Genomic DNA, 21,310 nt, shown 5'->3' with positions numbered 1-21,310 from the left:
AGTACCCAAATCCTAGGGTTATTTTGGAATCAAATATATACAAAAGATATAGCATTGTGCATAGGACTTAAGTCCAATAAATGTAGCAATAATTATCTTCATTATGCATTAAAATTTTTTAAATTGCTACACTCACTTCATGTAGAATTATTTAGTCTAACAATATGGGCTGGTCTTTTCTTCCAAAATAGACAATGTATCACAGATAAGCCTTCTCAAAGAGAGAGAAATAGTACAGGAACTGAAAATAGTTAATCTAATTGGATGAAAGCATCAACTGCTTTCTTTGTGTATGACAAATTCTCCATTAGAATCAGAATTCAGTATGCTTCTGGAAAATAAATATTCTGTGGGCAATGACAGAATACTTCTGCCTTAAAAACATGTTAATCTCTAGATGTGAGCTTCTATATAGTCACCAAAAAAATATGCCCTGAGTGAACCTTGCTGTCTCCAACATACAGTTCCACTAGGCATGCCTTATTTGTTTTAAGGACTTTGTGACATTACAGGAAGCAATATCACTTTATCTGGATAAAAATATTCACTCTCATAGGTGAGAGAAATGCATCATAAGGAATCAGTAAATTCTCCAATTGGAATCAATCTACTGATTGTTAATTAAAATTGTTTCACTGTGAGCAAAAAGGCTAGTAATCAAAAAGTAAGATATTTAGAAGTGAAAGAAGAAAAATGATTCAAAAAATAAATTAATCTGCTTTAAATTAAAATTTTACTTAATCTTTAAATTAACCTACTTTAGCAGCTTTTTTTTACAACAAAGAAGATCATAAGGACTTGCAATCATGATGATTGTCAAAATGAGACCAATAATTGTCTTGGAATGGTCAAACGATCACCTGTCTAAAGATCCATCTAGTTGCCAGCTTGGAAGGCTGAAGCAAGAGGACCAAGAGTTCAAAGCAGCCTCATCAATAGTGAGGCACTAAGCAACTCAGAGAAAACCTGTCTCTAAATAAAATACAAAAAAGGGCTGGGGATGTGGCTCAGTGGTTGAGTGCCCCTGAGTTCAATCTCCAGTACCCTCCTCCCACAAAAAAATAGAAAAAAAAAATTCATCTAGCTGTTGTAATTCTTCATAAGGACTCTTTACCCACTCTAGTTGACTGTCATTTGCAATATCATAATTTTACAGAGGCTAGACTTCCTACTTCTTCCTTAAATTTGTGTACTGTACTTTATAAAACATATGTTTAAAAAAACAATTTGCTGTGTTTTAGAGTATATTTTCAACTTTGATACATTACCTAGATAACACATACAGCTCATGTGAAACTGGAATACTGCAGGATTCCCCTCATTTAAGTGCTGGTAAAAGTTATTAAGTTTAATTATCTCTACCTAAAATTTTACTGTGTGTATATAAAAACATTTTATTTATTAATCATTTCTTCTGAGTCATAAATTTTGGACTATGATTATTTTGGTGATCATTATACATGAAAATACTTTAAAGATCAGAACACAAGGAACACACATTGCTTCACACAAAATCTTTTTTTTTCTTCTTCTTCTTCTTAGAGAAAGACCTTATGTTTAGGCTAAATTTCTAATCTTGGTTATATAGTCAAGTACTTTTCTGCTTTAAGAAAAAAAAAGGGGAGGGGGATTAGAAGACCTAAGCTATGAAAAATAAGGTATACCTTAAAATTTTAAATTAAAAAATAATTTATCAAATTCAGTATGGATGTCCTTAAAATATATAGTGAAATGAAATAAACAATCACAGGGAATTTGTTTATTGAGCATTAATGTTAACACTTCTAAATTAAGTATTCACTCATGAGTTTTGTCACTGTCCTCTCAATGGACATAATGGAAAATATTGCACAGAACTCAAGCAAGGAAATGATAATTAACAAAATATCTAAGCAACAAGTATATGCTTTACATTTTAAAAATTAATTCAAACAAAATAATCTGAAGTGCTTCTGACTCGGAAGTCTTAAAGTGTTATCTCGTGTTTTATTTGAGATTTTTTTTTCTTTTCTTTTTTCTTTTTTTACAAATTGACACTGTACAAAGAGTTCAAATGGCCAGTAAAACTACTGCCTTAAAAGTTGGCTTTAAGTAACAGAGGTATAATTGGAATTCACATCAGAGCTTTCTAAAATGGCAATAGTACAAGCATATGACTTTTTCTGGTATCCAAAACCTCTTTTGGCTCTCCCTTGGCTAAGGAATAGAAATCTGGAAAGCCTTTTAAAGTTACCACAATGTCCTAAAATGCTTTAATGAAAGTTGGCATACCGCATTTTCCTTGCTTACCTTGATAACACTGGGCTAAACAGAAAATGAAGAAAATTCAGTCAATAGTAACTTAAATAGTAGTTAGCTCTGGGCCTGGGAGGTTTGGTAAAGTTGACCATTCAAAATTAGGTTCTTAGAAGAAAAGCAGTTTTTCAAAATTAGGCCAAAAAGCCTATTTGAAAGAAAAAAAAATGTTAAGAATGAATTGAACATTAAAATTTATATGGTTCTAGAAGACTATAAACAACAGAATGGAAGCTGAAACACTACATATAATTAGAATGCATTCTCACAGAGCAAGTTTTAAGGCTTATAAAGTAATGGTCTAAATTTATGCTTGATCTTTAAAATTTTCTAAGTAACTTATTATGTCACCATATTAAGCCAATTTGAGTAATCATATCTAAGTAGGAATAACTTCAGAAATGCCTTGAAAAAGGACAATGAAAAAACCTAGAGACCTGAAAAGTAAACAGTATTTGTAAAGCTTGTCTCCAGACTTACAGTATATAATGTTATCTATCAACTCCCAATTCCTCTTAAAGTAGACTACTTGCATGTTTATCCCATCTTATTCAAGTTTAGCATTAGAGAGAAATCTTAAAGGATCGCAGTGTTTGCTAAACATTGTCAATATTTCTCATATGCACCATTTTCACTACATCTGACTTTTTTGCTTCCATTATAATATTAAAATAATGAATAAATATGGTCCTTTAGTTAAGGTCTTCAACCTTAAGTGAAATATAAAATAAGGTAGTTTTATTAATTTCTTGCTAGAATTGGCTTAAGATTTATTTACCAAAAAAGAAATAGTAAACTTTACTTTTACCCAGAAAGCAGATGTATTCTGATCCACTAGGTCTATGTAAAACATTTCATCATTTTAGTTTAGTTTATAACATTTTTCTTGGAATAGTACTGATGCTGTATCTTAGAAAACACTCCAATCAACCAACTATAGAAATTATGCTTAATTGTTAAACTTTCAAAAAAGGCAAAAGATTCTTTAGGAAAACCTAAAATAATTTGGTTAACAATTGCCAGTGCTGAAAAGGCCAATAAAAATTGGTGAATAAATAAATGTGGTTTTGTTGTATTTCACCCATTCTTAATGAAAAATGGGATGGTAAATTTTCAAGATGGAATATGTTAAAGAACCCGAACAGGAACACTGGTAAATTTTGTTTGCCTTCTGACACCAACATTTTCTAGGATGAAAACAGTGACATAGTTTTACAGAATTTGAAAGTTATAAAATAAAGAATGGAATTAAAATTCAACTTAACAAGAAAAAAAGCAAAATACAGCTAGGGGTGTCCAAATTTCAAATAAAACTTCAAAGGTCAGTATGGCTGCTGTTTTCTTCCAGTCATTTTTTCCATAAAATGTTGGCTGTGTCATAAGGAATCTCCTGTGCTTTCTATCAACCGAGGCCTGATGAAGTACAACACACTTTTGTTTGTGAATTCAACCTCAGCTGAAGTGTCGAGCAAGGCGGGCAGATCTATAGTCAGCACGAAGTTGTACGAAGGAGTGAAGTATGTTCTTGTCCAGATTAGCAAGTTGTTCTCCTGAGCAGACTTGCTTTAAATTATCTGGGGCAACTACCAGAAGATTGCAAAGTGCATGCAGAGTATCAAAAAGATGTAATACCATTGGAATCTGAATTGAGAGAAGGAAAAAAATAACAGTGACAAAACAATTTCCCATTTTATAATGAGTTTTGCAAATTCTTCTTATATACAGTTTTGTCAGGACTTAGGATTATGGAAGTTCAAAATATTAGATTTTTTAAGCCTCCTAAAGAGTTAAAATATTTCAGAAGTTACAAAAGCTCTACAAACTTGTGAAAGGATTTATATCAGTTTTCTCATACTATGTAATTTGAAAGACTACAACTAGTTATCAATAATATAGCACTTTTAAAAATAATTTAAATTTTTAAAATTTAGGGAAAAATGATCTGAGAGAGACATACATGAAAATAATATATATTATTTTCTTGATATGTAACAGAGACAGCATTAGTCATGGCTGTCAATAAGACCATTTGAACTATGCAACTGAAATATTACACTGTCTAAAATAAAACACACAAAAAAATATTAACATTGCAAATATGATTGGAACTATTTTCAGGCAGAAAGTGATGGATCTCATCTCATTACAATTCAACAAACATTATAAATTTCTTAATAATCATTACAATAAGATTTAAATGGCCTGACTTATGTTCCTAACCTTATTTACAAGTTTGGTATTTGTGTATACATACCTTGAAGTCTTTGGCACACTTTCTATATTCAGCTACATCACAAATTGCTAACATGCCACCCATACAACTGTAGGAATATTGTTGAAGATGCTCATAAATAAGTCGATGAAAACGTACACCGAGTTCCATTAAAACTGTATCCACATTTTTCCCATCCATGGAATTTTTAATCTTCTCCACTTGTTTTCTTACATACATACAGACTTTTACACAGGCCTGTAAAAGTTTTACTACACTTATTATGTAGTTTATGTGCATCAGTTTAATTAAGGAGAAAATACACATTGTTTTTCATTAATTTCTAAGTATAAAAGAAAAATACTTAAGGCGTAGTAAGACACGCTGATAAAAATGTTAAATAATTAACAAAACAGATACTTTTTATTAACAAATTGAACAGTTCTACTACTCACATTAGTATACTGTATCAAAACATTGTTTTCATCTTCTGGTTTAAAATCTGTTTTCTTTTGTTCTGCAGCCAAGATATGCTTCATTTGTCCAATCATACAATTTAATGTCCTAGAGAATTGAGAACACAACATATTTGATCCATTTAATTTATTCAATATTGACTTTTATTTGTTATCTGTACTAAATTTTTTCATATCACCATAAAACTATTTTGTAATTGGTAAAGTTTAGGTTTTAAAAAAAGCCAATCTAGGTCTTGATATCAAAAAGCTCATTATTTAACTGACTCCCTGCCCCAAACAGGGAAAAAAAATTCTTTGCCCAATGCTTTATGTAAGGAAGTCTTTAAGACCTTAGAAATCTGTCGCTGACTTATTTCCTCACTACTAGAGATCTTCAAAGGCAAAATGAGACAGAGAGAATGTTTAAGAAAGTGGAAAGATCAGTTTACGAATGACCAAGGTTTTGGAGAGCAAGTGAAGAACATGAGTCTCATAATCTAGGGATAATCAGGAAGATGAAGAAATTCTACTAAAGGTCCAACTGAGAAACGAGGGCATGAATTTCTAACAGTACTAGTGATATATTAATTATGTGATATTCTCCAACAGCAAATAGCCATCCAATTATACGAATAAAAGAGACCAGAATGATCCAGAATTTAGGGGCTGTGAGATAGTCATGGTTGAAGGAAGTAGACTTAGAGTAAATATAAGGCAGTAATTTAAGAGATGGACCATATGATTTGGGCACAATAATGAAAGAAGTAAAGTTAGGAAAAGGATAACAGAATGACCCAAAATGAAAAGATTAAAGGACAGAGGTCCTGCTGAGGTTAGAAAACAGGCATGAGGAGAATTAAGATGTTGGTAAAATAGGAGGTTTGAAGTTGGTATTATTGGTATTAAAAAAAAAGAAGAAGTAGGTGTAGAGTAGGGCATTTGGGTTTAAGGTTTTTATTACCAATGATAACAATCGAGTGAGGCATTTGAGTAGATGTTTAAGTGGAGAGGATTGATAAGATGAATGGTTTACACACAGAGACATAAAAAGAACCTGATTTAAGGTAAAAAGAAAAATTATGAGACAGATGCCCCAAATTCTCAGTAAATGTACAGCATTGAAATAAAAGACTGAAAAATGAAGCAACATGAAAGGAAAGATATGAGCTTCAAAGGCAAGAGATGTTCATTTAGGCCTAATGGATAGATACTGCTTTAAAATTATCATTAGGAATTCAAGGGAACGCTGAGCCTATATTTAGGGTCACACTTGAGAGACCTTCACAGACCACTATGCCTTTAATGCATTAAGTAATAAAAACACCAAGATTATGACTTATACGGAAAGACAAAAAGAGAATATTTCATGTATTGATAAGACAGGAAATATATATTTCATACACTTTTGAAAACTTAACATATATCTAACCTCCCCACTTTCCAAAAGTGCTTTTTTTTTTTTTTTTTTAAGGTATTCTGAGGCAAAGCAAGCAGAAACAAATTAATGTAAAGGGTTTAGGTTAGGAAAATACATACTTGTCAAAAGTAATGTTTGTAACATCTATAATATATATGTATACATATTATAATGATAGTGAATGAAGTTCTATTTATGTATAATCTGATGTGATCTTGACTAGAAACAAAAGATTATTTATATACTAACAAATTAAAGAAATAGGTAAATTCGTAGAAACATGTAACCTACTAAAAACAAATGATGAAGAAATTAGAAAATCTGAACAGACAGTAATGAAAAAGGAGATTAAACTGGCAGTCAAAGACCTCTCAACAAAGATAAGCCCATGACCAGATGGCTTCACTGGTGAATGTTACCAACCGTTTAAAGAATTAACACCAATCCTTCTCAAACTCTTCCAAAAAAATGGGAGCAATAAACACTTCCAAGCTCATTTTACAAGGCCAGCAAACTCTGATACAGAAGCTAGACAAAGACACTAGAGGAAAATTACAGGCCAATATCCCTGATGAACTTTGCTTAAAAAAAAAAAAAAAAAAGCCTAGCAAACTGAATTCAAAAGCACACTGAAAGAATCATACACCATGCTGAAAGAATCATACACCATGATCAAGCAGGATTTATCCCTGGGATGCAAGAATGAGTCAATATAAGCAAATCAATAGCTATGATATACCAAATAAACAGAATGAAGGGTAGACATTATGATAATTTGAAGAGATACAAAAAGCAGTTGGCAAAATTCAACATCATTTCATGACAAAAATTCTTAACAAACTTAAGTATAGAATGAATATACCTCAACATAATATAAGACATATATGATGAACCCATAGACAATATAATTGTTAACAGTGAAAATCTAGCTTTTCCCCTGAGATCAGAAAAAAAGAAAAGGATATCCACTTTTACCATTTCTATTCACTGTAGTAGTGGAAGTCCTAGCCTAAGCAATTTAGGCTAGAAAAAGAAATAAAAGACACCTAAACTGGAAAGGGAGAAGTGAAACTGCCTCTTCAGTGACATGTTACTATATACAGAAAACCCTAAAGACTCCATCAAAAAACTGCCAGAAACTGAATTCAGTAAAGTTACAAGATGCAAAGTCAATATACAAAAATCAGTTGTGTTTCTATACACTATTGATGAATTATCCAAAAAGGAAAATCCCATTTATAATAGTATTAAAAAGAATAAAATACTCAGGAATTAAGTTAACTACAGAAGTAAGACTTGTACTATGAAAACTATAAAACTTTCCTGAAAGAAAAAATAGATAAATAAATGAAAACACATGTCATGTTCATGGCTTGTAAGAATTAATATCATTAAAATGTCTATACTGTCCAAACTGATATATAGGTTCAATATATTTCCTATCAAAATTCCAGTGACACTTTTCAGAAATAGAAAAAAGAAAAACAACTCAAAAATTCATATGGAATCACAAAAATCCTGAATAGCCAAAGCCATCTTGAGCAAGAAGAAAACTAGAGACACCACACTTCCTGAATTCAACTCATCTTTGAGATAAGGGTGCCAAAGATGTACAACAGGGAAAGAACAGCCTCTTTGTTTTATGGTGCTGTAAAAACTGGTTGTCCACATACAGAAGAATAAAACTGGAACTTTATCTTCCCATATACACAAAATCAATTCAAAATGGAGACTTTAACATAAGACCTTAAGATGTAAAACTACCAGAAGAAAACATAGGCAAAAACTCCTTGACATTGGTTCTAGCAATGGTTTTTTGATAGGCCACCAGAAGCACAGACAATAAAGCAAAAATATATAAGTAAGAGTGCATCAAACTAAAGAGCTTCTTTTTAGCAAAGAAAATAACTAACATAGTGAAGACACAACCTACAGATAGGGGAAAATATATTCAAAGACATATATCTCGTAAAGGTATCCAGAATATATAAAGAATTCAAACAACTCAATAGGAGAAAAAAATCAAATAACACAAATTTTAAAAGGGCAAAGGACCTGAATAAATATTTTTCAAAAGAAGACATACAAATGGCCAAGAGATATATGAAATGTCTCAACATTACTAGTCATCAGAAAAATGAAAATAAAAAACACAATGAGATATCACTTTATACATGCCAGGATGGCTTAGACAAGAGATGCTAAGTGTTGGCTAGGATGTGGAGAAAATGAAACTTTGCATGCTAAAGTGAGAATGTAAACTGATACAGCCATCATGGAAAAATGGTATGGCAATTCCTCAGAAAATTAAAAGTAGAACTACTTTACTATATTATCCAGCAAACTCACTACTGGGTATATATTCAACAGAAATGAAATCAATATCTTGAAGACATATGTGCTCTCCCAGGTTAACTGTAGCATTATTCCCAACAGGTAAAATATGGAAACAACCTAAATTTCCAGTGAAAAATGAATGAACAAAGAAAATGTGTATACTTATACACACAGTACTAATGAGCCATAAAAAAATAAAGAAATCCTGCCATTTGTGACAACATGGATGAACCTGGAGGACATTAAACCAAATAAAATAAGTCAAATACAGAATGACAAACACTACATGATCTCATATGTGGAATTAAAAAAAAAAAATCAAACCCATAGAAGTACAGAGTAGAATGGTAGATAACAAGAACTGTGAGGGAGAGAGGGGTAGAGGAAATATGGAGTCAGGGTACAAAGTTTCAGTTGGGCAGAATTAATACGTTCTGGAGATCAAAGTACAGTATGGTGACTATAACTAATCATATTATTTTCATACTTTGCTGAAATAGTAGATCATATGCCTTTTCATTACAAGAAAAAAATGGTAACCATGTACTAATGGAAATGTTTAATTAGCTTTCTTGTGGTAATCATTTTTTTAAAAAAAATGGTTTTTTTAGCTGTAGTGGACACAATACCTTTATTTTATGTATTTTTATGTGGTGCCGAGGATTGAATCCAGTGCCTCAGCTCTATCACTAAGCCACAACCCCAACCCCTGTGGTAATCATTTTACAAAGTGCAAATATGTCAAAACTTATTATACACTTTACATGTAAACAAATTTTATCTGTCAATTAAACTTCAGTAAAGCTGGGAAAAACAGTAAGACAAATTTTCAAGATTCTTTTAAACCTATTCTCTTCAGTAAACTACTCTAAATGATTTTATAACACCTTTTCTTTTTCCAACTTTTTATTCTATTTTTTCTTCCCCTTTATTATCATATACTATATAGTCCATAGTTCTCAGTCTTAGTGTGAAGGTCAATTGCAAGTGAATTGCAAGGTGAGTTGCAAGTAATTTCTTATTACTCATAAAGTAAAAATGTTCGATATTTGCATAAGTTAGATTCTCAGTTATCTTTTAAATAAGGCTATTAAAAATCTATATTCAAATATGCTTTATTGAACAAGAGAAAGTAGAATTACAGAAATACAAACCTATACCCAAATCTTAGTACCATGGGTTTTAAAGAGTTCCAGGTCTACCATCATTATCTGTGTGGTTTTGAGCAAATTTATTAAAGTCTCCATTTCCTCATTTGTAAAATGGAAATAGTAGTTCCTACCTAATACATGAAATAATATAGGTAAAGGCCCTTATATTGTGTTTGGCATATAGCAAATGCTTGATAATCGGTAGATACTATCATCATCAATAAATATATGAACATCATCATCCCCAAAACAGATAGACTAATGTACCAATAAAAAATATAGGGAATTGAAAAGAAAAAAACCCAGACAGACCCCTTGGGCTCTGTACTATGAGCAGGTAATTATCTTCAACAAATATTAGAAGTACTTTTAGAAAATTACTGTATTTATTTAAAAGATTTCATACATAAGCCTGGAAGTTCTAAATAAATATAATACTATATATTACACACCATTTTTAATGGATTTTGTAGTTTGTGAGTATCTAGAGTGGAGACGGGGTGCTTACAAAAAATGTTTTTAATGGAATCTAGTTTAAAAGTATATCTAAATATACTTACTTTCAGAAATAAAATAACTTGGGAGTTCAATTAACATTCTAATAAGGTTAAAAGTTGTTCACAAAATAAAATCAAATGTTACAGCAAGATGGTGGAATTAAAAAAGTTTCTCTAAAAATTTTTTTTGCTGCTATAATATTTATGTAATTTTTAAAAATTCCAAAGAAAAACAGAAACTTGCCTATCAATGCCAGTATCCAATTTCATCTCCATTTGCTCAATTATTTCTTTTTTCTTCTGAAGGCATTCAGATAACTTAGGAGAAGAGCTATTGTATATTTAAAGGAGGAAAAAAACGCATTAATAGCCTAATTTCTAAGTTTTTCATATTCATATGTATACGATACCAACAGACATGATCATAAATCCAAGAAGTATAAAATAATTATTTAGATTCATATAAAAAAATTATTTACATTCATATACAGTTTATTACAGTAGTCACACAAGAAAACAATTATCCATTAAAAGGAAAGGAAGAAGAGTTAAATTTGCTATTCTCATCTCTGAGGAAACAGCCCTTAAGAATACAAATATGTTTAATTTTGGAACTGTATGGTTTAATTTATAATTAAATAGTTGGTAAAACACTCAGAAAATTCACAAGGTATCACTAGACTCTTAAGAATATAGTAAATCATTAACAACAATTTGGAGAGGAACAGCCAAACCAGTTGTATGTAGTGTCCCTAAAATAAAATAAGCAACAATAATAAAAAGCCCTGACAATTATATTTGCCTTCTGAATGCTGCCAAAATATTAAAAACACCTGAAATATTAAAGAATAAGCAACCCAAACACCATGTGAGTTTTTTGCTATGTGGCAACAGCTCTTTAAAAAGCAAATTCCCTTCAAAGTATGATTCATGGATCACAGTGACTTCATTCTTGAGATTGTTTCTGAGGCAGTCTTGGTATATCGATGTTTACAACAACATATCTAAAATTTTTCTTTTATAAGAATAGTTTCTCTTATCAATAATGGTACTACATAAAAATCGGTAAAACATATTCACATAATACATATTTCTTATTTCTCATATTCTTTAGAAGTTCATAAAATTGATATGAAGATATAAACCAGATATTAGTGTCTCATCAAAATTTGTCCTATTAATCTCATACATTTTTTTGTACATCTTTATATAACAAGCAGCTACAGGTGGATTGTGTCTATTAGACCCTTGGAAGGAGTAAATATGCTGAGTTGCATTAAGCTGTAGGGCCTCTTTAACATCAGATTTCAATTTTAGATTTAGGACAGATTAAGTCTTTTCAAATGCAACAAAATTTAATAGCACAGTAGAAAGAGAAAACAAGAATGCAAGGAAGAAGGAAAAGATCTTTTCATTTCACACCTCCATCCTATTTGATGCTTTCATGAACATATATTGTTTTTAAAATTTAATAAAACTATTCTAAATATCCTTTGAAATACCAATAAAAATATGACAACGTAACTTACCTTATTAGTGGCATAAGGTGATCATTAAACTGCTTGTCAAAAAGATGGAAAATAGTATTGGCCTGTTGCACAACATCCAAAAAATAGAGATTTGCATTCCTAGAATCTGAGGATGGAATTCCTAAAATTGAAAGACACAGATAAATGAAAATTATCTTTAAAAAAATTCATCTTAGCAACAGAAAAAAGATGTGGTTTTATATATACAATATGAATAAAAGTAACTGTTATTTTAATAAACTGGCAATGACTTTTACAAACAAAGGAAAACTAAGCTTGTTAATAGCTTAAAATTCACCCAAAGTTAAATTTTATGCCCAAATGACCATCATATTCGTGGTTTGCTTAGATAAACCTAAAAACAAATCAATCAACAATTCTTCTTGAGTTCTACCTTCTCCTTACTTTTCCTAGCTCTCTGGTGCCCCATGATTCACATGTGATATGAATATATTCCCGCCATTTTCTTTTCTTTTTGTTCTTTGGTGATATTGGGGATGGAAACCAGAGCCTTGTACATGCTAGACAAGTACGCTATCACATCCCTAGTCTTTTTTCTTTTCCTTTAATTTTGAGACAGGCTCTTACTAAGTTGCCTAGGTTTGCCTGGAACTTGCATCAGTTTCCTTAGCAGCTAGGATTACAGATGTGCACCACTGCACCCAGCTTTCCATAATTTAAAAAAAAAAAAAAATAACCAAGTTTCTTTATCTCTGATAATAGTTAAAATACTTTTTTTATTGATCTTCTTGTTCAAGGCTCTTTTTTTTAATTGTCTATCCTATATAATGTTGTCAGTAATGTGCCTAAAATTAACATTTCACTCGTTTTCTCTACTATTTCCGCAAAAATACTCAAAACCTCCAATCTCAGCAAATTCCTAATATTCAGAATGATAATCAAGCCAGTCCACTGATAAAGCAGCAGACAAAAAAGTCAGCTTGTCCTCTATGGATTTCAGTTTCCTCCTTTCTTTAAAGAATAACTGATGAATTTCAAGGTCCCTATTGTTTGTTCTTCTAGTAAACTTAAAAAGAAAATAGAGACTAAGAAAAATATCCAATATGAAGCTTAATATATAGAAGTCTTTATAGGACAATGATCTTTTCAGTTTTAATAATGAAAAATAAAAGTGTTTTTCTCCCTGACAAAAAACAAACAAAATCAATTGGTAAGAAAGCTACAGGCTCCGACACAAACTTTTAAGAGCCAAAAAAAAAACACCAACAACAGAAGTAGGAAATAGCCTTTATTATAAGACAAGAAAATTAAGGCAATATTGATGTATGTTTCCAATCCCTAAATTATTGAAGCTTTTAAGAAATATTGAATAATGAATGGAAAAACTGGAACACGCATATAGGTTGGTAGCAGTATATACTGGTAGGAAAAAAAATCTTCAGGAAAACAGTTTATATCAAAATTAAAAAGTAAAAAATTTTGTATCAAAATTTAGAAAAATGAATAAAAAAAACATGTTTTGATCCAGTAATTTCATGTTTGGGTTTTATGAAATAAAATAGTTCAATATTAGGAAAATGAACTCTGGAAGGTTAATTTCAGAATTATTATACTACAAAATGGAAACGATGCAAAATAAGATATAGTAACCTTATATGTGCTCCACAGAATTTTATGCAATCGTTAGAAATAATAGCAGTTGAGTATTAACTAGATGCATGAGAAACACTTATGCATATGAGGAATCTTCCCATTCTACAAGAAAATTTCCATTCCAAAAAAAGAATATTGCCATTAAAATGAAGATGCTAGGTTTCCATATTTGCTGAATAACAAATCCTTTATATAAGACAGATTCAAATTCATATTACTTTTTTCATTATTTTCTTTATTCTTCATCTTAGAGGTATTATTATCCCAACAAAAATTATTACATTGAGTCATTTGCAAGTGACAAGGGTTAAATATTTGATGCCAAGGGTCTATCATAATTAAGTTAAAAAATGCTTATATATAAAAAAAAAAGATAGGATAACAAAGATAAAGGCAAGGCCAGTAATGTAGTAGGTGTCTGAGAGGAAGAGTGAAGGGGTGGGTAAAGGAAGGTGATGCAGAATGAATTCTTAAAAAAATCATGTTATGTGCATATATAAATGTACTACAGGGAACTTCACCTTTATACATAGGTAAAACCAATCAAAGATAAATAAATAGACAAGTGAAAGGAAGTCTAGCAGAGGAAGGAATATGGGAGAAGGGAGAAAGGATGGGAAGGAAAAAGGGGGATGGATAAGGGGGGATCATGAACTGAAATCAAACTCCATGCACTTATGAGTTTGTCAGGATGAACCCAGCTACTATGTATAACTATAAAGCTGTAATTTAAAAAATGCTTTTTTTACATAAGAGTAACAACATGAAAAAATGGATAATGATAAAGCAGAGTGAACCCAAAGTGACTGAATTATGGCTAATTTTGGTTCATTGTTAAAAACTTTACAGAATGTCATTTTATACAGCCTATACAGATTTTCTGAGCACCTATGTAGTTTCTGGATGCTAAGGTACAACACTAGAAAAAAGAAAGGTTCCTAATGTTATCTCTACCTAGAATATTCTATCTTATTAGTATATGCTATCACTTCATTAAGCTCTCATCTTCTCAGAGATACCTTTTTAAATCACCCTTTCAGAAAAAAAAAACTTCAAATTATACTGTTCACCCTACCTTTCCATTACTATCTCTCTTACTCAGTTTCATTTTCCTTCATTGCACTTCCTAATCATTTTTCTATCTTTTCACAAGAATATAAACTCCATGGGTCTGGTAGTAATCATATAAGTGTTAAGTGAATAAATTCTGAAGTAGAGGCAAACACTAACATTTAAAACTTTCACTGTGATAAATGTTACTTTAAAAAGCTAATTCTATCTGGTTGTAGTGATACCCGCCTGCAATCCCATGACTTGGGAGGCTGAGGCAGGAAAATTGCAAAATGTGAGGATAGCCTGGGCAACTGAGTGAGACCCTGTTTCAAAATTTAAAAAATAAAATAAAGATAGGAATGTACAGCTCAATGGCCCCTGAGCTCAATCCCCAGTTTAAAGAACAGTTAATTCAATGATGAGACAATTCAATAAGCGAGACAGTAGTACTACTTCAGTTAAGGTGATCAATAAAGGCCTGAGAACGTGACCATCTTAGTTGAGATCAAATGGCTAAAGAGCCAGCCATGAGATGAGCTGAAGAAAAAAGTTTTTTGCGATGGGAAACACCAAGTTTCTCATTCCCATCCCTTAAATGTTAACTTAGGCAAGAGCCTAAGTTAGGAAAAAGAATGAAGACCAGAGTGTCTGGAGTAGTGTGGGGAAATGCAGTATGTGGAAAGGATGAATACATAAGAGGCAGATCAAAAGTCAGGCTTCTTAAAGAGTTTGTTATTGTTTTCCCTCTAAGAGTAATAAGCCACTAAAGGATCTTAAACAAGGAAATGATAATTAAACTGGCTATAATATAAAGTCAGTAACTTGGAAAGGCAAGAGTGAACACAGAAAACCAGTGATGACAAGTTGAACTAACGTGGCAACAGTGGAAATAGAAAAAAGTAAATGAACTTTTACTATTTTTTGGAAAGATACTGACAGGATTTGCTGATAGGTTGACTATCAGGGTTGATAAAAAGGAAGAATTAGGGCAACTCCTTGGTTTGGGACTTGAGCCACAGGTGAATGGCAATGCTTTTAAAGACGTGTGAGAAGAACAAGTTTAGGAGAAAGATAAAAAGAGTTTTGTTGTGGATATGCTAAATTTGAGACAACCATTGAAAATGTGGTGAGGTCAGGAGGGCAACTAGATTAATGAAGCTGTAATCCAGGGAAGAAGTCATTATTACACTATTTATACTAACCAGTAAGCTCAAAAGATGAAAAGTAAAAGAAAAAAGTTAATGTCAATCTATCCTCTTCCAGACTTATTTTTAAAATATTTTCCCTTCTAAACCTTACACCAATTTCCCAGTCAGAATGGTTCTCTTTTGTTTCTGTTCCTTGAAATTTTACAATATATAACAAAGCAATCTACTCTGCCATACATTGTAGTGACTTATGTGGCCTAGTACCTTACTTCACTGGATATAAACAATATGAGAGAACCATGTCTTTGCATGGTTTGCAGCACTTGGCAAATCCTTGCATTGTAGAAGCTCAAAATTCACTGCACTTAACCAAATTCAATGTACAGAGATGATTATACATGAAACAACATTATATATACAGTTTAAGCAGGATTAAAGGAATTTAGTAGAAAGTTTAATACAAATATACTCACCAGCAAGTCCTGTTTCCAAAGCATAATCAATATGCTCGATACATAAAAATTCCACCAGAATGGTAAAAATTCTAAAGGCATTCCTCGGTAAATCAGAAGGGTCAGAGAGCTTTTAAACAAAACAAAACAAAAATTACTCCTCAGTTCTATCTTTTAAAAAAGCCAACTCTTTTTTTTAGTGATTTTTTTTAAACTATCAAAGACACAGTATGATTCATATTCCACCTCCCAATGTCCACACACAATTGCAATGTACCCTTGATCTATACTTCTCCGGCCTTAGAGCAATGTTTTTTAAACTTGGATTGCAATGTACTAGTGAAATCCAATTGTACTTTTAAGAAATACATGCATATACACCTTATACCGTTTATATATGTGTGTGTGTGTGTGTGTGTGTGTATGCACACAAATAAAAAAACATATAGTGGGATAACATGTAAAATACATTTCTTGTTATAATGGGTCAAGGTCAAAGAGGTTTGAGAGTCATTGACTGAACAAGGGGTATTTAGTAACATTCAGAACAAAAAGGATTATTTTATTTATGGAAAATAAATTAATATATGCAGTATAAAATATGCATAAAATAATTCCATAATTTCCTGGTTTAATGAACCTTTAAAATTTAACCTCACTAACCCTCAATTTAAAATTTAACTTCACCAACTCTAAGTTTTTTCATTTGTAAGATGGGAATAATATTAATAGTACTCATTTTCTAGTTTTAAGGTTAGAATAAAACATGAAAAGTATTGTGTTTTTAACACAGCTAACATAGAGTAAGCTGAAATTTTTCATTTTCATGCTGCTCATAAATTAGTAAAAAAAACTAGTAGTTACTCTGACAAAATGAAATCTAACCTTTAAAAACTAGAAAAGTACTCTTAACTTCTTTTAACTGCTTTCTCAAATTATTTATAAATTCATTTCTAGCTTTGTCAAGCTGTTTCATGTGACCTCTCAGGGTAATGCTTATTGCAAGCTAAGCAGCCCTTCTCTGAAATGCTTGGACTAGAACTATTTGGGACTTGGGAATTTTTTGGGTTTTAGGGGAAAAAAGTGAGAGTGAGAGTGTGTGTGTGTGTATAAGAGAGACACACACAGACAGGTACATACATACGAGAGAAAGACACAGATACACACATCTTGGGAATAGAACTAGAAGTTTAAACATGAATATTTTTAGTGTGCCTGCATTTTAAAAATTTTTCTTATTTGTTCTTTATATATATGTGTGTGTGTGTGTGTGTGTGTGTGTGTGTATGTGTGTGTGTGTCATATATATATGACAACAGACTGTGTTTTGTCAATCTATACATATATTTTTGACATATTATACATATATGGAGTGTAACTTATTCTAATTAGGAACCCATTCTTATGGTTGTACATGATGTGAAATTATACTGGTTGCATACTCATCTATGAACATAGCAAAGTTATATCCTATTCATTCTACTGTCTTTCCTATTTCCATCCTCCCTCCCTTCCCTTCATTCCCCTTTATCTAATCTAATAAACTTCTATTCTTCTCCCCACACCCCTTATTGTGTGTTAGCATCCACTTATCAGAGAGAAAATTCAGACTTTAGTTTTGGGGATTGGCTTATTTCACTTAGCATGACAATCTCCAGATCCATCCATTTACCAACAAAAGTCATGAAGTCATTCTTTTTTTTTTTTTTTTTTTTTTAATATTTTTTAGTTGTAGATGGACACAATACCTTTATTTTTTTAATGTGGTGCTGAGAATTGAACCAAGTGCCTCACATGTGCCAGGCAAGAACTCTATCACTGAGCTACAACCCCAGCCCATGAAGTCATTCTTTTTCATGAGTGTGCCTTCATTTTGACTGAGACCTACCTGTCCTCTCAAAACAAGTATGGAATTTTTCACTGTGGTGTCATATTGGTACACAAAAATTGCAGATCTGGAGTATTTCAGATTTTTGTATTTTTAGATTAGGGATGCTGAACCCTAATATAAGGTCTTTTTAATAACTACCCCAACTTTTACCCCTCATTTGTCTTTCTACCTCCATGGTTAACTTCATACATAACGGTGAAAGACGAAATGCTTTACTCTTAAGAACAGGAAAAATGGAAAGTATTTGTTTTCCCCATCTCTATTCAAAATCATAGAAGTTGGGCCAGGGAATAAGGCAAAAGAACAAAATAAAAGTATCTATAACAGAAAAGTGTAAAATCGTCCTTATGTGCAGAAACATGATAGTCTATATAAAAACTTTAGTGCAGTCTATTAGAATTACAAAAGTAAGTTTAGTTAGGTTGCAGGGTGTAAGATGAATATATACTAACAACCAAGTTAAACCATAAATTTTAAGAACACCATTTATAGTACATTATGATCAAAATATATTAAATATATTAAATGGAACAGAGTAGTCCAGAAACAGACCCACAAATAAGTGGTCAACTAATTTTTGACAAAACGCTCAAAGCAATTCAGTGGAGAAAGAACAGTTTTTTTAATGAATAATGATGAAAAAACTGGATAATTTTAAAACTGAGCTGCAATCTATATTGTATATTTTGTATAAAAGTTAACTATGAACTGATTATTGACCTAAATGTAAAATCTCAAATTAAGAGTACTAAAAGAAAACCTAAGAAGTAATCTATATGACCTTTAGATAAAAATATGATATAAAAATACCACCCATAACAGAAAAATTAGATTTTATCAAAGTTAAAAATTTCTATCCTTTGAAATATTGTTGAGAAATTAAATGTACAAGCTACAAACTGAAAAGAAAAAAATCTCCAATCACATAGCTAATAAAGTGTAACAAGAATATAGAACTCCACGCCCCACCCCCCCAAAAAAACCCCAAATTGTATGAAAGATGAATGAACACTTCATCTAGGAGTAAATATGGAAGGCAAATATATACATGAAAAGATGTTCTACATTGATCATTTCATTAGGAAAATTAAAACTAAAACCATAAGATATCACTATATACACTATTTGATAGTTTCTTAAAAATATTCTATGATTCTGTCATATCACTATCAAATATTTTTGAGATCTATTCATGCTGATACAGGTAACTCCAGTTGATTCATTTAAATTGTTGTTTTTCTAGGGTATGAACAGTGCCAGTTTTCCAATTTCTCTTTTTCACTGAATTGCTTCTAATTTTTTGCCATGCAAACAATACTGTTATATTAGATATATCACTTGCACATATGAGCTTTTCTAAGGAATTCTCAAATTACTCTTCAAAATAACTATAGAAATTTTTACTCGCATTGGCAGTGTGTGACAATTCCTGTTGCCTCACTTTGTCACCAATATTTGGCGTCAGACTTATTAATTTATGTCAACTTAATGAAAATGAGATGGTATTTCTCCTAAGTTTCATTTCCCAATTAAAGAGACTGAATATCATATTAATATTTTACATTTCCTTTTCTGTAAATTGCTCATGTATATTCTTTGACTTGATTTCTATTGATTTGTATTTATATAAGTGCATAATTTATGACCCTCAATATAAATTCATACATTATACACATCAATATAAATAAAGTTCACACTGCCTCAATTCTTAATTCTACTACTTAAGAATCATGTCTGTTTCTTCATCTGTAAATAGGATTATTATAATGGTAATTATGATGATTAATTAAAAATACTCTCTCTCTCTCTCTCTCTCAAAGTGCTTAGACCAGTGTCTGGACCATGATCTGAAATCCAGGGGTAAGCAGTGCCCCATTGCCCCTAGTCCTAGACCAGTGCCTATGGATGGAGCCTCTGGACTGCCTTGGAGTCAGGAAGAAACCTGCAAACAGAGTTGTGTTCAGGCACATACCTCAACCTCAAGCAATAGAGGATGGAGACAGACTTCATCTGCTAGAGGGTAGGACAGGGAAATAAGCATAGGACTATGTCTTAGAACTCAGTAGTAGATCTACATGGTGAAACTCAACACTAGAAAGAATCCAGTGGCCTCTATTTCCAGGCAAAGTCCACAAATAGAACCTCTAAATCTACTCCATTTCCAGGTAGAACTGTAGACTGAGTGGCACAGCCTAATTTTGGACCATAAAATATCCAATCCACTATGGTAGTATTACAGCACCTAGCAGACCACAGCAGTGTGGGACTTCGTCCTGCATATAGGATGCACCAGTCTTTTTTTTTTTTTTAAGAGGGAGGTGAGAGAGAGAGAGAGACTGACAGAGAGAATTTTTAATATTTATTTTCCAGTTTTTGGCGGACACAACATCTTTGTTTGTACGTGGTGCTGAGGATCGAACCCGGGCCGCACGCATGCCAGGCGAGCGTGCTACCGCTTGAGCCACATCCCCAGCCCTAGGATGCACCAGTCTTAATGAACTGTGAACTCTGGATGAGATCCAACCTCACTGTAGCCACGATAGCTACAAGATTGCCTCCCCTGTCCTTGCCCTAACCCCAGGCAGCACAACACAGTCACTGTTTGGACCGAAGAAGAGGAAAGTGGGTTAAGTTGTGGCTTTAGGGTTAAAGGCCAGACATGGTGAGGCCCTGTGCCCGACCATGGTCCAACAATTTGGTGTACATCTGAGACTATCCTGATCCCAAATGTTGACTTTCAGGACCAGCAGGGATGGAGTACCTTTTTAAAGTACTCCCCTAGTTCACCCTTAAATAACACACCCATTGTGAATCTGGAACAAACTTGTGCTTCAGGTGCCCTCTAGTGCTAAAACAATGGTAGTAACCACAATCTCAGTAAAAAATAACATAGAGCCTGCTTAGATAGTCTAGAAGGAGGTATACAAACACAGACCAATTACAAAGATTAGACTAAATATCTGAACTTTCAATGTAGAGATAGTGCTGTATACATCAAAAACTTTCAAGGAATCTTGACCCCCCACAAACACACATACAATGAACAAAATAAGGCACCAGAAACCACCTCAGTGACTATGTATGATCTCTTAGATAAAACTAAAACAGATATTGTAAGAAAACTCAGCCAACTTCAAGAAAATACAAAGAAACAATTCAGTAATTTATCAGAGAAACTTAATAAATATGTTGAAATATTAAAAAAAAAAAAGAGCTGGGGTTGTGGCTTAGTGGTAGAGCGCTCGCCTAGCACATC

General features: G+C 32.1%; 1 protein-coding gene across 1 annotated transcript in view; it reads right to left on the bottom strand.

Annotated features, from left to right (window-relative positions):
* Window positions 1-1,744: 1,744 nt before the first annotated feature.
* Window positions 1,745-21,310, bottom strand: part of Exoc5 (exocyst complex component 5) — a 71,434-nt gene continuing 51,868 nt past the window's right edge. Inside the window, exons 13-18 of the mRNA XM_076850444.2 lie at window positions 16,185-16,293; window positions 11,897-12,017; window positions 10,612-10,698; window positions 4,963-5,071; window positions 4,550-4,765; window positions 1,745-3,936 (exon numbers count right to left, since the gene is read on the bottom strand). Of these exons, the coding sequence (XP_076706559.1) occupies window positions 3,748-3,936; window positions 4,550-4,765; window positions 4,963-5,071; window positions 10,612-10,698; window positions 11,897-12,017; window positions 16,185-16,293 (831 nt within the window). The 3' untranslated portion in view covers window positions 1,745-3,747. The remainder of the gene's footprint in view (window positions 3,937-4,549; window positions 4,766-4,962; window positions 5,072-10,611; window positions 10,699-11,896; window positions 12,018-16,184; window positions 16,294-21,310) is intronic.

Source organism: Callospermophilus lateralis, chromosome 3 (assembly GCF_048772815.1).
Source record: "Callospermophilus lateralis isolate mCalLat2 chromosome 3, mCalLat2.hap1, whole genome shotgun sequence".
Taxonomy (NCBI): Eukaryota; Metazoa; Chordata; class Mammalia; order Rodentia; family Sciuridae; genus Callospermophilus; species Callospermophilus lateralis.
The sequence above is the reverse complement of the archived record's forward strand: the minus strand, read 5'-3'. Positions and strand labels throughout refer to the sequence as shown.